Source organism: Hyaena hyaena, unplaced genomic scaffold, assembly GCF_003009895.1.
Source record: "Hyaena hyaena isolate Hyena2069 unplaced genomic scaffold, ASM300989v1 scaffold_393, whole genome shotgun sequence".
Taxonomy (NCBI): Eukaryota; Metazoa; Chordata; class Mammalia; order Carnivora; family Hyaenidae; genus Hyaena; species Hyaena hyaena.
In genome coordinates, this window is record NW_024081025.1 from 88,587 (window position 1) to 105,596 (window position 17,010).

The 17,010-nt window shown below is 33.4% G+C and overlaps 1 protein-coding gene across 2 annotated transcripts in view; it reads right to left on the reverse strand.

Annotated features, from left to right (window-relative positions):
• The window catches only part of TBC1D32 (TBC1 domain family member 32), a 193,200-nt gene that overhangs the window by 81,777 nt on the left and 94,413 nt on the right, over positions 1–17,010 (reverse strand). For both annotated transcript variants that reach the window (XM_039251523.1, XM_039251522.1), the window contains exon 23: positions 14,526–14,614. In XM_039251523.1, coding sequence (XP_039107454.1) covers positions 14,526–14,614 — 89 coding nt within the window. The remainder of the gene's footprint in view (positions 1–14,525; positions 14,615–17,010) is intronic.

Here is a 17,010-nt window from a genome sequence, read left to right on the forward strand (position 1 = left end):
TACTGTAATTTATTACAAAGCTATACTAATTAAAACAATATGACATTTGTACAAGATGAACAAAATCCTATTGAACAGAATCAGAAATTCAGAAACAGACCTTTACATATCCAGATACCTGTTTTGCAACACAATGAAAAATTATGCTTGTATGTATACAAATAAATATGTAGCTGACGTTTCACATGTAATCGAGTTGTTTATAATAGCCCAAAGTGGAAAACTGGAAATAACCCAAATGTCCACCAACATCGTAATATATAAACAAAACACAATATATTCATACAATGGATTACACAGCAATGAAAATAAATTAACTGAAATACATGCAACATTAATCTTAGAAACAATGCTACACAGAAAAGGTCAGACATGATAGAATATACAGTCTATGCTACCATTAATATAAAGCTCCAAAAGCAGCAAAATTAAAATATATTGTTTAGGAATACTTGCCTATGTAGAAAAAACATAAAGTAAACAAAGTAAATTTAGCCATAAAGTCGGAATAGTGGTTACCATTAGGGGAAATGGAGGGACTCAGGATCAGAGAAAATGCATAGTGCTAGTAAGTTCTCTTTGTTTACTCAATGGGGATTATATGGACATTTATTTTACAATAATCGGTTAAGTTATAGGTTTATATTTTATGCAATATTATATTTTTAATATTTAATTAAAATTTACATGTTATGCTAGGTTGGTAATGAGAAAAGTAAGTCATTACATCCATAAGTATAAATGTATATAACAAAGAAATCCAGAACACTAATAAAAAATGCAACTCTAATATATGCACAAAGATTCTTATAAGACTCAGTAACAACTAATACCATTTACTACTCATTTATGTAGTCATCTAATAAACAGATCTTAATAGCTTATTAATTATACTAGCATATTTATATAAACTAGCAGTCAGATTAAACATAGAAGGAAAACCCTGAGTAAGACTTTTTTTTAGCTTTACCATAATATTAAGGCTAGGTGTACAAAGTGAATAGAAGTGTGCAGATTATTTTATATCCACTAACCTACAAAAATGGCCATAAAAACATATCTCAAGATGTAAATATGAGTAGGTTTATAAAACAACAAACTATCAAGTTTAATTTTGTGTTGGCCTCAACCCCAATTTCCTGTATTATGAAAAAAATCTATTTCACATATACAACAAGCTCGTTATATCCAGAAGTATTCCAAAGAAAGTCAACAATTAGCCAAGGGAAATTCAAATTCATAGGTAAACTGGATAAAAATTTAGTGGTATATTTCCTGTTTTCTGAGAAACAGAGAAAAAGTATTTAAATAATTTAAAGTAGGTTTATATAAAAATATCAACAGTAAATTATACAGGCAAATTTCAGAATAGTGTGTGTATCTATATACACGTCTGTCTCTCTCAGGTACAGTTAGAAAGATTGACTCTACCTACCACAGACCCGAACTTTCTTAGGTCAGGCATTGTTAGGTTACTTTTGTTGAAATAACTTTCCATACATCATAAGACAGACAGTAGTCAAAGACCTTAGCTGTTCTCTTACTCCTGATTTCATGCAATGCTACACAATTTTACCCATGCTACCCAAGCAGTCTAGCACCCTAGGGGATATGTGGCTGCTATTTGAAGGTAGTGATGATACAAGAGTTTGTCCATAGCAGAGCTTTTGGAGGCAGGACAAATGACTTAAGTGGGGAGGGATCCAGGCACCTTTACTAACTCTGAAAGCATCTGGGGTGCCTGTGGTGATGAGCCAACTCTACTGCCTCATTTGAGCCAGGTTTACTGATGACGTCCAATAATCTGACATCCAAGAATACAGGTTTCTCACCTCATCTCAGGCATTGAAAGCTAAATCCCTATCTCTATTAGACATTTAATGCTACACACATAGGCATTATCTCTAGACAAATAGTCCACAGAAATCATATTGCCACAAGAGAAGAGAAGATCTAGCAAGTGAATTAAATTTTCTGTGAAGAAACAGGCATCCCTAAAATGCATTACTCAAATAAAATGGCCACAATTCATATACTGCATTTGGGGAAGAAAAAAAAAACAATAGAAAAACTATTGATGGACAGTCTCAGGGCTTTCCCCAGTCTTTTCATAACAGTGGAAAGCCAACCATGTTTTTATTGTTGATATCAAAACCCTCTGAAATACTAAACCCTGACTATGAGCCTGTGAACAAACTTCCCATATACATCAGAAACAGGAAGCACTGCTCAATCTGCCCAATGTTCTTATATTTCCTTAAGACTTAGTGTTTGTTCTTTATATGTAACAAAAGATATCAAAATAAAGTCTCTTTACAAGACTGAATTAATAAACCCTCTACAAATGACAGAATGCTGATTTGGCCAATGCTAACACCAGAAGCAGTCTGTTTTCACTGACATGGACAGTAGTAACGCAACTGTATCATTTTATCAAAATTTAGTCCAAGATCACTTTGACTGTCCTACCATCCCTCAGGTTATCATGAAAAACTACTTTACTGATACAATGTTAACCTGACATCCCTCAGAGGGAAGGAAGTAGTTGGTACTCTAGATGTTTTAGTAGAAAATACGTGTGCCAGAGAATGATAGATCCATACAAATTGAGAGGTTTGCCATCTCAGTGAGGTTTGAGTTTCCGTGGCCTAGAATGTCAAGATATCATACATGTATTACTAAATCTTATACTATTTACTACCAAGAAAGTAACATTATGCATGATTTTATTCTCTTTGAATTCTGGAAGCAGTATCTATCATATTTGGGTGTGCTGCTCTGAACTACTTATCAAGTAACCCTTAACTACCAATTTTGTGACCTAAAGGCTAGAATAAGATCTAAAACTCAGGAGGGTCTGAAAATCAAGAAAATGTATCACATGAGCCTTTAGTCCAGCAGATTCAATGTTTGTCAAAGACTTAATGGCTGATGAGATACTACACCAAGTTTCTGGCAAGGGGCAATACAAGATTCACACAAGGGCTCCTATGATTTTGGAGTCAAACTATGTTTTCTTTGTTAAATAAATATTCTTATTCGATGAAAATAATCTTTAGTCCCTGCCATCATGGCCAATGGATTCTAAGGCCATTTGAGTAAGCACTAAGGGTAGCTAAGGAAAGAGACTAACCCATCAACAAAAGGGATTATTTTACCTTCTTTACAGAAGGAGAGATCCCCTTCAAGGGCATTAAAATGAGTCAAAAATATTATCTTAGTCTGGGTATATTCTCAGACCATCTATATACCTCTTCTACCAATCTTCTCCTTATATATATATATATATATATTTTTTTTTTTAATGTTTATTTATTTTTGAGAGAGAGACAGAGACAGAGTGTGAGTTGGGGAGGGGCAGAGAGAAGGGAGACACAGAAACCAGAATCCAAAGCAGGCTCCAGGCTCTGAGCTGTCAGCACAGAGCCCGATGCAGAGCTCAAACTCACAAACTGTGAGATCATGACCTGAGCCGAAGTCGGCCGCTTAGCCTACTGAGCCACCTAGGTGCCTCTCTTCTACCAATCTTCTTAAAACCAATCCTCCAATTTTCTTCTTTTCTCTGTCACTGACTAAATAGCACAACCATTAGCATGTTCTATAAGTTTATAAATCAGTATCTAAAGCCATATCTCCTTGTATATTTTTTAAAAAGTAACTTCCCAAATTGTAGTATATATGTTTTGTAACTCCCCAAGTTATATTATGAAAGTTTCCATCCCTTAACAGTCTTGAAAAACTTCCACACCATCAGAAAATGGAGTAAACCAAGAAATAGGAAAGTTGATCCTAGGTAAAAAGGGATCCAGCTCAGAAGAGAGACAAAAGCAACTGTGATGAAGGGATATCCCAGAAGACTGACATATAGGGTCAAAAGATCCCCCAGTACAAAATTAAACAAAGAGATATGATACAAGGAAAAAAGCTAATATATTACCTGATATCCTGATATAAACAGCCTATTTATTATATGTTTTCACAGATATCAATAGGAAATGGCTCCTGCCCTGAAGAACGTAAAAGCCTTGAGACTATAAAAACATAGTTGGAAAAAATGATTTTAAGGCATCTTGGCATTTATGTTTTAAAGCAGTACAATGTATGGGTCAGGTATTACATTCTCTGAAACAAGACTAGCTGGGTTCAAATACCAGCTTCACTAATTACTAGCTGTGTCACCTTAAGCAAATGACTGCACTTTCCTATAGCTCAGCTGAGTCATTTGTAGGAGATAAGGGTACCTACTTCACAGGCTTGTTATGAAATTAAGTGTTTAAATGTGAGACCAGTGTCAGTACCTAGGACATAATGAGCACTACTTAAGTGCTATGCTATGCAGGAGCAGCAGTGTATTTTTTAATGATGGTCAAGATATATTAGTAGATATAAAAAAAATGAAGCAAATGTAAAATCATGCAATTATTAACTTCAGGAAAAATAAAGTACTAGGAAAACTGAAATATAGTCATATATACTACACAAAAAATATTTATATAGATGTAAAAATATAAGCTTTCAATAGTGACTTAATCAAATTTGTGATAAAACAATACAGCAGGGAGAGCGAAAGCAGAGGACATCTGAATCTTAAGCTTCTAAATCTCTAAAGACAATATAAAATCTAAAATTTTAAATCAAAACATAGTATAAACATGTTACTTAAAAATCTTCGGTGGCTCAGTCAGCTAAGTTTCTAACTCTTGACTCATGGTTCCTGGGATTGAGTCTCCCATTGGGCTCTGCGTGGACACCACAAAGCCTGCTTGGGATTCTCTCTCAAAAAACAAACATTTCTTTTTAAAAATCTGGAGGTGAATACCAAAAATACCAATTCAAGGAACTGAAAGTGGCAGACTCTGAAGACAGGGACTTGGGAGTAGAGAAGAATGGGTAGAGGATTACTCTTCATTCTTAAATGATTTCCTACACTATTTGGGTTTTGAAACCATATATCTTTATTATTTTAGTAAAAATAAATTAAAAATATTTGGTAGATGTCACATAGACCATGAAAAATATCTTCTTTAGCTGCTTTGCCAGAAAAGATAAATACAGATTTCATGCTGGAAGGGTAAAGTAAAATTTAAGCCACGCAGAATCTGGACCTTTACTCAGCCCTTTCCTTATGTTCAAATAGATAAAACAAAAACAAATACCTTTGTGTTCTAAGCTCTAAATTATCTTTTTTTTAGTCCTTTTTTACTTTATGAAATTTTATCTCTAATGTAATGAAAGTCCCTATGATTTAATATTTTCATACAGAAAAATGTTGTAGGTAAATAAGTTATGAAAAAAAGACTTAAATGCCAATTTGACAACCCAAATGAGTTTATCTTGCTTACACAAGAAACCTGAAAGAAAATTTCTCCCAGGCAAAAGGATTCAGGCTTAACAATAGAAAGCTTGAATTACTGACCTAAAAAACTAGAAGTATTCTGAGGGGAGGGAGAAAAAAAATCAAAGTACACAAAGTATACTCGGAACTTCAGGGCAAAGATTGTCATCCAGGATCACCAGACTCCTAAGACTTGCAAGATTTTGTGCTAAACATTAAGAATCAAATTGGGGAGCCTAGGTGGCTTGGTCAGTTAAGTGTCCAACTCTTGATTTCAGCTCAGGTCATGATCTCATGGTTTGCGAGTTTGAGCCCCACATTGGGCTCTGCACTGGCAGCACAGAGCCTGCTTGGGATATTCTCTAGCATGTGTATGCTCTTTCTCATACTCTCTCTCTCTCAAAATAAACTTTCAAAAGTTAAAAAAATCAAATTAGTCACTGCTTTTAATAGAAAACAATATATATTATATGCATATTGATAATATTAATTTTACATTGGCCCTATAAGTTTTATGATATATTTATATACTTTATATACATTATAAAATATAAGCATGGGCTTTTAATGCATTGGAAAAAAGTTAACATGTTTAATTCTATTAAGCCAAATAATTTACAGACATCTAATTTCACTACAACACTGTACACAAATACATCAAGTATAGATGCTCTCCAAGAGACATCAATATATCTTTGAATCTGCACTAATAAATATAACTAGTATAAGCTAGTTATAATCAAAAGACTAGTCTGTGGCCAGATTGTTTCTGTTATCATTGTGGTCAGAAATGATGTGCACCAGCTCACACTAACCACGCTGTTAAGCCCTCTGTGAGGTTCCTTGTGGATCCTGACCTGACGAGAGCCTACTATACCCTACATGAGCCAGGATGCTAAGAGCTCTGTAGCTGAATCTTAGGCCCAACTATCAAAAAGGAAGATACATTGTTTCATCTCAAATGCAAAGAAGCCTCCCAATCTAATGTAGAAATTGGCATTTTATATAATTGCCAAACTGTATTTTGAAATACCACAGACAATATATATTTCTCTTTCTCCTCACCCCTATCTCCTTCCCCTACCCATATGTGATTTGAAAATTGTAAATTCATGATGTAAAGGTCTATAATTCCCTATCTATAAACCTTAGGACCATGAATATAGAATTTTTATGGATTTAGCAACAAAATATATTATACACAGAATCTGGAATAACACTTCATAATCAAGAATATTAATACTTTTTCAGCATAAGACTGATATGCAAATTAGGCAGGCTAAATAAAGACTAGAGCGTCTCACATCATTTCAGATAAGATTAGGTTCACGCAGCAAATAAGTTACAAAAATCTTTTAGTGTTTGAAATGTAAATTTTTTTCTGATCTTTAGAATTTAAAGAGATTGTGGCACTTGAAGCAGGGTGATACCAACTTAATATTATAATATTCATAAGTTTAGAAGAATGTGTCTCTAACGTATGGAATAAAAAAAATTATTTTAAAAATCCAGCCATCTCTGATTTCAGTCCATTTCTGGATATGAACAATTGGTGTTTCCTTAATGTGAATGTTCATTTGAACTACCAGAAGGAACAAAGCAATATCTGAAATTTGGGAATAATGCCTTAACTTGTTTTGGAATTTATCTTGAATATGGCAGATCCCCCAGGAATCTGCTAATAACTCAAATCAAACCTTACCACACGAATAATTCTTAATTACCACATACTTTGTATGTCACTTTCAAATATATCATTAATATGAGCAGGCAGGCACTTGTCCAGGGTACCTAGAATAGTTCTGTAAAGTTTAGTCTTAGCTACCATCTCTTCTCAAAGAAATTCAAGCCATGTTCTTTGTTTACCTCATGCCTGGAGTCACAAGACTTTTCTCTCCACCCTGACACTTTTTCCTAATATTTCTTCCTTGGATACACTTAATCAACACATTTCATTTCTACCAACATTTCGAATACTTCCATGTATGCACCATGATAATGATAAATTCCTTAAGTTATTCATTAGCTCTGTAATCAAATGTATTGGTCAAGATAAACATAAACAGTACAAAAATCTAATACAAAAGACTTCCTTCTGATCAGTGCATAAAAACTAGCTAATGGAAATGGAATGCCTAACTCACGGCCTGTTGATCAAAACCAAGACAGGGACATGGATTATACACACAACCATACTTCCAAATCTGGAGATTAAAGTTTTTGATGTGTATACAACTGTATCTGAAGAGGAGAAAGAAGGAGTTAAAAGTGAGTCTGCCAGTAAAACTAGGTGAGCCAAGGCTGTAAAGAGCTTACTCACTCATTCTGAGTACCAAACTCCTATCTGTTTCAGAAAATGCTCTGGGATCCCCTGAAGCTACTAGAGGTTAGTTTGGACTTCTGTAAAGTTCAGAGTATAGTTTTTGGATTTACTGAGTTTGCTGATCTTGCAGGTATGCAGAGCCAAATGTTCAATAAAATTGGACATATGATCAAGGGAAAGCTTAGGGATTGATACAGATATAGGGTTATAGTCAGTACAGAAGACTGCATAGAAAAAGAGGTAAAAGTACTGAAGACATACTAGAAGAGACTTCAATTGAAAAGGTAACTAAAGGAAGAGGAAAAAGAATCGGCAAAAACAAAGGACAAAAAGGAATCCAGAAATAAAAAGAGAACAAAGTCACAGAATTCCCAAGAAAGACAATTCATATGAGTGCACCACTTAGTAGGAATTCAATAAATATTTTCTGAATGAACAAGTGAATAATAGGAAAAAGCGTCACTAGTGGGTGGAATATAAAATGGCAAAGAGAGGCAAAGGAGTCATGAAAAGAGGGAAAATAGAAATACACAGAATTCAAATATGTGCCTACTCTATATAATATAGCAAGTCCATTTCTAAGGATTTGTTGTAAAGATAATTATGGGCATAAAGATATTTATAAAAATGTAATTTTCAAAAATTAACCTGCAGTCTAAACACAGAAAATTGGGATTCATTGATATACTAGAATATCAGTCTTTTAAAACTGTGTATATATAAATATTTAAAGGTATGAAATAATTTAAAATTAAGTAAAAAAGGTAGTATTAAAACAAAGCTCCTATTTACAAAAACCATATCCAGCTAAAAAATGAAAAATATTGGCATGAGAGGTTAATGGTAATTATTTCTAAGAGAAAGACTAACAAGTAAGGTTTTGTTGTCATTATTTTCTAATTATTCTATATAAACAGGAATTCTTTGATTAAATATGAATTTTAAATCCATTAGTGAGGTCTTCAATTAGTAACAGATTATCAGTTTTCTTCAAATAAACTTAAAACTAAATATTGTATATGTATTTATGTGTTCAAGTACATGCGTGTACAAAGTCCAAAATGTGGATGGGTTTATAGTCATATTACATTCTAATTTATGATATTAAAGATCACAAGAGATAATTATAAAATTACTTATTAGTAATGTTAATCAGATTTAAATCCAATTAGTATCTGGGTCACTGGGAATAAATAATTTTGTGATTTGTTGTGATGGACTATTAACACTTGTCTATGTCTGTTAAAATAACCACACTGGTCCTACATTGAAAACTATTTTTTATTTTTCGTCTTCATGTCATCTTATAGGTCAGATTTTTTTTTTCAAAGAAAATGGTCATACATAAAACTGCTGTACTGCATATACAATTTACTGTTGGTGGATAAATGTAAAATAACTGAAACAGAAAGTAATAAACTTTAAAGTCTGTTCTATAAATACAGATTACTGAGTTTGGTTCTTTTTTGCCTTTGCTTTTTTTTTAAGAAAACTAACAATAGGCCACATTAGAGTTTCAAATAAAGAAGGAATAAGTTTTAGAGAACTATATTAACATCTCTTTAACCATATTAAATTTTAATGTGTATATTTAATGAAGAATTACTATATAAAATATAAGTTGTTAAAAATGTGTGATTCTATAGTCTAATTAAAACTTAATTTGGAGTTTCATTTAAAGAAAACTATTAATACTGAATGACCTAATTCTTTTTCCATGAGATACAGTTTTTATATTGAAATAAAATATTTTAGGCATGAGCATAACATTCCTCTAACTAAAGATAGTTAAGAATATCTTAAAACTGCTAAGCTATGATGAAAAGGATCAAAAGTTTTCAGAGGATGTGACACTAGAAGTGAAGGCAACAAAAGCAAAAATAAATAAGTGGGTCTACATTAAACTCAAAAGCTTCTGCACAGCAAAGGAAATCATCCAGAAAAAGAAAAAACAACCTACTGAATGAAAAAATGTTTGCAAATCAAATCTCATAAGGGGTTAATATTCAAAATATTTAATGACTCATACAATACCATCCAAAAAAAATCCAATTCAAAAAATGGGCAAGGGATCTGAAAAGAATTTTTCCAAAGATAACATACAGATGACCAAAAGTTACATGAAAAGATACTGAACACCCCTATTTATCAGAGAAATGCAAATCAAAACCACAATGATATCACCTCACACCTGTCAGAATGGCTGAACTGTTGGTGGGAATGTAAACTGGTCCAGCTACTTGGGAAAACAGTATGGAGGTTCCTCAAAAATTTTAAAATAGAACTACCATATGATCCAGCAATTCTACTTCTGGATATTTATCTGAAAACAAAAACACTAATTTGAGAAGATTTATGCACCCCCATATTCACTGCAGCATTATGTACAATAGCCAAAATATGCAAACAACCTGAAGGTCTACCAATGGATGAATGGCTAAAGAAAATGCAGTATATATACAATAGAATATTAGTCATCAAAAAAATGAAATCCAACATGGATAAAACTTGAGGGAATTATATTAAGTGAAATAAGTCAGAGAAAATACTGTATGTTCTTACTTACATGTGAAATTCCAAAACAACCAAACTCAAATACAGAGAACCAACTGGTAATTGCCAGAGGTGCGGAGTGGGGGATGGGGGAAATATGTGAAGAGAGTCAAAAACAAACTTCCAGTTATAAAAATAAATAAGTCATGGAGATGTAATGCATAGCATGTTGATTACACTTTATACAACACTGCATATTTAAAAGTTGCAAAGAGTAAATCTTCAAAGTTCTAATCACAAGAAAAGTAATTCCATAACTATGTATGGTGATAGATTTTAACTACCATTTCATAATACATACAAATATTGAATCATGTTATAACCTGAAACTAATATATGTTAACTGTACTTCAATTAAGCCTCAACTTTAAGAAAAAAAAAAAGAAATTATAGAGGATAAGAACCCCAAGTTAACTTAATTGTCCATAAAAGACAATGTTCAAGAAAATAACTGGCACCCAAAGTTTTCAATAAACATACAGCTTCCTTAAATAAAAAATCCAACAGATCTAGCAAATAAATGTCAATGAACCAAAAAGTATCTAGCTATAGGGTGGACATGAAAGTCAAAGAAAATATTCCCTCAGGAAGTTTAAGTTTTAGTCAGGGGAGAAATAAATATTGAATTTGTGGGAATGACCATAAAGGCAGAGAATGTGCAGGAAAAAGAAAAGATCGAAGTGTGCTCTAGGAAGCCATAGAGGAAGTAATTTATAAAGCAAGGTCTGCCTTGAAGGATGAGTCAAATTTTTATAAGATAACAAAAGTGAGAGCAATATTCAAGACACAGAAAAATAGGGATATAGGCAATAATAAACACTAGGCTTGAGGGAGGTAAGAAGCGTAACCTACTCAGCATTAGTTCAGGCTGAAGAAAGTTGGAAAATAATGTACATAGGAAAGGTACAGATAACATTACCGAGTTCCTTGAAAGCCACATAAAGAAGTCAGGTAGTGCCAGTTATTTAAAATGGAAAGGTGGGAGCTTTATAAGGATATGTTTCTTTTCTGCATTAATTATCTCACATTTTGCTTAATTATCTCAATATCTGATTCCTCATTAGGTAGTAAGGTTAAAGAGAAAGAGCACCACATCTTATTTACTCATTGCATTTCCTACTTCTAGCATAAAGCATAATAAGTACTCCGTAAATATTGACAGAGTAAATGAAGTAGAGAAAAGTAAACTAATTATAAACATTAATCTGCAATCATATTAAAGAAGTACTGTATAGCTCATGTCACTACACTAAGAACTCTAGAGTAGTTTCATCTCCCAGAAGAACATCCTCCTAACAGGTGGAGACAGGAGAGGTGGGAGGCAAATGAGAGCATTCATGTCCTCATCTTTCACAGCAGAGAGTCAATCGATACTGTCTAAAAGTGAAACATAATGTTTAAACTACTTGAAAAGTTTTACATAATCTCTTTTTCTTAACCTCAGAGGAATCTCTGGGGAAATAACAACCCCTGGAGTGAAAAATCAGTTATTTGAAATTCAGCAATTTCTTCTGTCTCACTAGTTTTTTTCTTTTCTATAAAATTCAGTTAGAATTTAAAATGGAAACTATATTATGATCCATTTTTATAAAAGATATCTCCATATATCTATTCTTCTGTCTGTATATGCACAGAAAGATGTCTAGAATAATTTTCCTCAATGTTAATAATGTTACTTTCAGATAGGTGCAGGGGATTAAGAGTAATGTATGAATGAACACCAAGTAATGTATGGAATTGCTGCATCACTATATTGTACACCTGAAACTAAATAATACTCTATGTTACCTACACTGGAATTAAAATTTTTAAAAATACTGTTGCTTTCAGAGTTATGAAGAATTTCACTTTATTATAATTTAGTCTTCTGAATTGTTTAATTTCTCTATAAAGATAAATCATTGTTTGAAAAGTAAAGGAAAAAAGTTAAAATGACTTTTAAGAGTGAACAACTGATTAGATGGCTGGGTCACTTACTGAGATGAAAAGAGATTTATTTTGTTTTGTTTGTTTTTGTAGGAGATCCAAGAGTTCAGTCTTAGACACGTTAAGTTTCTAACATCTGAGAAATCTATGAATTATCAAAAGAGTTATATATTTGAGTCTGATAGCTCTGATTAATGATTTAGACTAGGCCTATAAATTGTGGGGCACCCACCGACATACAGAGGATACTGTATGTAAGTAGATGAATTTGGGCAGAACAAAGAAGAAAAAAGTGACCCACAACAAAGTCCTGAGTATTTCAAATTTCAGTGATGCTTAGAGAATGAAAAAGAGGAAAAAGAGCAGCCACAGAAGTGTCACAGAAGCAAAGAAGACTTTCACACAGAAAGAAATGGTCCACTATAGCAATGTTGATTGTTATAATAAGATGAGAATTAAAAAGAAAAGAATCCATTACATTCATCAGCATAGAAGCTACAAGCAACTTGAGCAAGATGTGCCATTCTGACAGTTACAGAGTCAAGCAAGGTCAAAACTAAGTGGGTCGAGGAGTAAAGAGAAATAAGCAAGTGGGGACAGTTTGCACAGATGTCTTGCTATGGTGAGAGAGAGAGAAACAAAACAATGACTTCACAGATGTGAGGTCAAGGAAAATTTCTTTCTGAGTATGTTGCATTATAAGATGAAACATGTGAAGGCATGTCTGCACCCAGATACCAAAAATTAGAAAAGAATAGGCTATTAGTGGAAACAGAGAGGAGAGGAGGGCTAATCAAAGAAGTGGCCTTCTGATATATTAGTCACTTACAATATAAGATTTGTAGGATCTTGGCAAGTAAAAATTGAGAAATTTACATAGAATGTAATGCTACTGAAAAGTAAAAATCCACATTCCAGTAAGCCATATATTAGCCTAATCTAAATGCTGTGGAAACCTAAAGAAACTGTGTTAAACTTACCCTTATTCAGAGGGGAAAAATGAATGGAACAAGCAATGCTAAAGGCAGAAGGCAAAAATGTTCATGAGATGATCTACTGAAGGGAAGATAGTACAAGAAAGGTACAACTGGAAACAAAATCACTGTAGAAAGTAAATAAATGACACAGGTAAGAATTCAAAAAACACAGAGAAACATGAGACTTATATAATACAAATCTATTATCTAAATTAGCCAAATTATGGAAAGAGCCTAAATGTGCATCAACTGATGAATGGATAAAGAAGATATGGTTTATATATACAATGGAATACTACTTGGCAGTGAGAAAGAATAAAATCATGCCATTTGCAGCAACATGAACGGAACTGGAGGGCAATATGCTAACTGAAATAATCAGTCAGAGAAAGACACATATCATATATTTTCATTCATATGTGGATGTTGAGAAACTTAACAGAAGCCCATGGGGGAGGGGAAGGAGAAAAAAAATAGTTACATAGAGGGAGGGATGCAAACCATAAGAGACTCTTAAATACAGAGAATGAGTATTTAATCAATGAGGGTTGATAGGAGGGAGGAGAGGGGAAAGTGGGTGATGGGCATTAAGAAGGGCACTTGTTGGGATGAGCACTGGGTGTTGTATGTAAGTCAATTTGACAATAAGTTATATTAAAAAATAAATATAAAAATAAATTATCACGATTGAACCACACTGACCAATGCTAGACTGAAATTAGTAAAAGAAAGGAAATTATTTAACTTCAAAAGTATGACTTAAAAATACAACCAAATATAAGAAGAATTCATCCTTATATACGATGAATCAAATATACTGTAGAAGAATTGTTAAAAAGCACAAAAAATGTAAACTTTTCCTCAGAAAAGTGATTTGGTCATTTTCTTTGTCTCAGTGCTGATGTAAACATAGCAAATTACTTGGCAGTATGCAGAAGACTACTGGTATACTGAAAAATGAAGACAAAATTAACTTCCCAGTAAAACACAAAAATCATATAAAACAAGCACATATAAAAACACACTTCAAGTGCTGCCACTACTAACATTTTTATAGTTCTTGTGATATTAAAAGGAACTATAGTAATTCCTTTTAATTTTTCTTATGCAATTCTCATTATAACTCTGTGAAGAAAAAAATATAATTTTCCTCCATTTTACCAATGGGTAACTGAGATCCCACCTCACACAACTAGTAAAGAGCAGACAGTCTGACTCCAGAAGCCATGTTGCCAACCTAACCACCACACTACACAACTCTATTACATGTATCAACAATGCGATGACAATCTCTCTCTGCCCCTCCCTCACTCTCATGTGCTTGCACTCTCTCTTTCACAAAATAAATAAAAAATCTTAAAAAAAAAAGAAAGAAAAGGAAATGTATCTCAGGTAAAATTTAGCAACTTACCTTAGACCAAAGATGTGTGACTGTTCATAGTTGAATAAAGAACGAATCTTAGCTTCTGAATTCAAAATTATAAGTCTATCTATAATATCCTGAAAAAGAAAGACTTGGAGTGAGAATGTGCTTGACAAGTCATTTAAAGAAAAAACAAATCAACAAATATTTATTTAGATTTTTGGTTCTCAAACTTGGCCTTACATTTGATCACCTAAGTAGTGGTTAAAAAAAAAATTACTTAAATGCCCAAGTCTCACCCTTAGTGATTCTGAGTTAATTGGTCTGGGTGTGCCTAGGCATTAAGATTTGTCAAAGTTCTTGAAATGAGTCATCTAATAATGATTAGCCAAAATAGAGACTCACTAGTTTATAGCCCATTCTGGTTATTGTGTGAGCAACTTGTACAGCCAGCTAAATACTGATTATACTGCTGAAAATGTAAACTACTTTGAAAAACAAACATGAAATCTACAAATGTGAAGCATGAACAGTGGACTTGAATAGTTTTATATAGTAGCTATCTGAGATTTTGTTGATAGTCTCTGCACGTTCAAATCAGTGGTTTCCAACCCTGGTTGAACATTGGAAGCACCTAGAGAACTGCAAAAAAAATTATATATAAATATACATATATAAATAATGCTCAAGCTCTACCCCAGATCAGTTAAGTCACTATCCTTGGGAGTAAGATTCTGGTATTCATACCCTTTTAAAAGATCCTCAAGTTGTTGTTTAAAATCATGATTCAAGTGCAGAATCCGATGAGTCAGGTGACACCCACCCTCTCAAGCACTGACAACCTACCATACAGTTTTGAGCACTCCCTAAAAGTCTTTCTTTTTATAATGCCCATCTTTTCTATAGATCTTTGGGTTTAGGACTAAGAAATTTATTTATAGAGGCACCTGGGTGGTTTAGTCAGTTAGGCATCTGACTTCGGCTCTGGTCGTGATCTCACGGTTCATGGGTTAGAGCCCAATCAGGCTCTGTGCTGACAGCTCAGAGCTCGGAGCCTGCTTCAGATTCTGTGTCTCCTTCTCTCTCTCCCCAGCTCCCTGCTTGTGCTCTGTCTCTCTCTCTCAAAAATAAGTTTAAAAAAAATTAGAAAAAAGAAGTTTATTCATAGATAAGTACTTGTCTCTCTCATTGTTCATTTTTCTAATCAAGCAACTTGCTACCCTCTAGTGTGTTCAAATTGAAGACATTTCCATGACCAATAAGACAAAAGGGAGGTTTTGCTAGGGAGTAAAATCACGTAATATTGATTGAGGTCTGTGTGGATGATAGTACAGATGTTATATAAACAAATAAGTAAGAGGTGGGGAAATGGCTTTGCAAGGATGAGGAAATCATGAATCTTTAAAAAAAAACATTTGAAAAATACTAACTCAGAGTAAAAACTGGATTTTGTGTCAACTTGTACAGTAGAAATTTATACATAACATCTAGGAATGCATTTATTATCATTCTACAGATATCTAGTAAAAATGTGAAAATACTAGCACAAGAGTTTACAATCAGCAAATATTAAATCAACTGCCTAACGATGAAGAATAAAAAGATTATGATCTTAAAATCTGTCATCTTGTCTGCTTTTAGGTGGGTGCTCTTTGTTTCAAACATTATGACAGAACATGAGCTAAGTAACTCATTCATATTCCCAGTTTCTTATTCAGATTCTCAATAATTTACCCACTCTCTCCTTTTTCCTAATTTCTCCTCTGACAGTCTTGATTAGCTACAGTGATGGAGCCATGTAGCTCTCCTTGACCTGTCAGGCACCTGGATACTATTAAGTAGTCTCTGTAGTGTATATTGGAGAAGCTTGTTTGCTATGTGTTCTTATATTTTTACTGAATAAAATAATTTAAGAAACGATTATCACTGTTTTTATTACAGTCTTCAAGATTAATCTAGAATTATGTATCACTGGCTTTCTCTCACCTGAGAGAAAAGGATCTGTCAGGATGCATAGAAACTTCCAGAAGGATTACTATTGATTTCTCTTCATTAGTAGGATACTAGCATAGGTGACTGAAATTTGTCAACTAATCTGAACACTAAGCTCACCCAGACTTTGACAGTCAGTGACACTTTGGGACTCTATAAAGTTCTAGTTCCAAATCTAAGTACTAGATATTTTAAAAATAAAAGAGATAGAGAATGTATTACCAGCAAGCTAATGGAAGAGTAGATTGCAGCGATCTATCAATGATAATGAATTTTCAGAGAACAAATGTTATGGTAAATAATTTGTTCTTTAAAGAAGATTACATTGATGGATCACCACTTAGGAAAGAAAATGAAACTCCCGAGAAGCTTGCCTTATGGAGAACTTCAGTTTCTAAGCACTGCAATATGTGTCAATAAGGCAATCAGTTTTCTAAATCAAGCCAGCAGCTTCCCAACAAGGAGCCAATGCAAGTAAGGCTTGGACTCATGTTCTCTCTCTCTCTCTCTCTCTCTCTCTCTCTCTCTCTCTCTCTCTCTC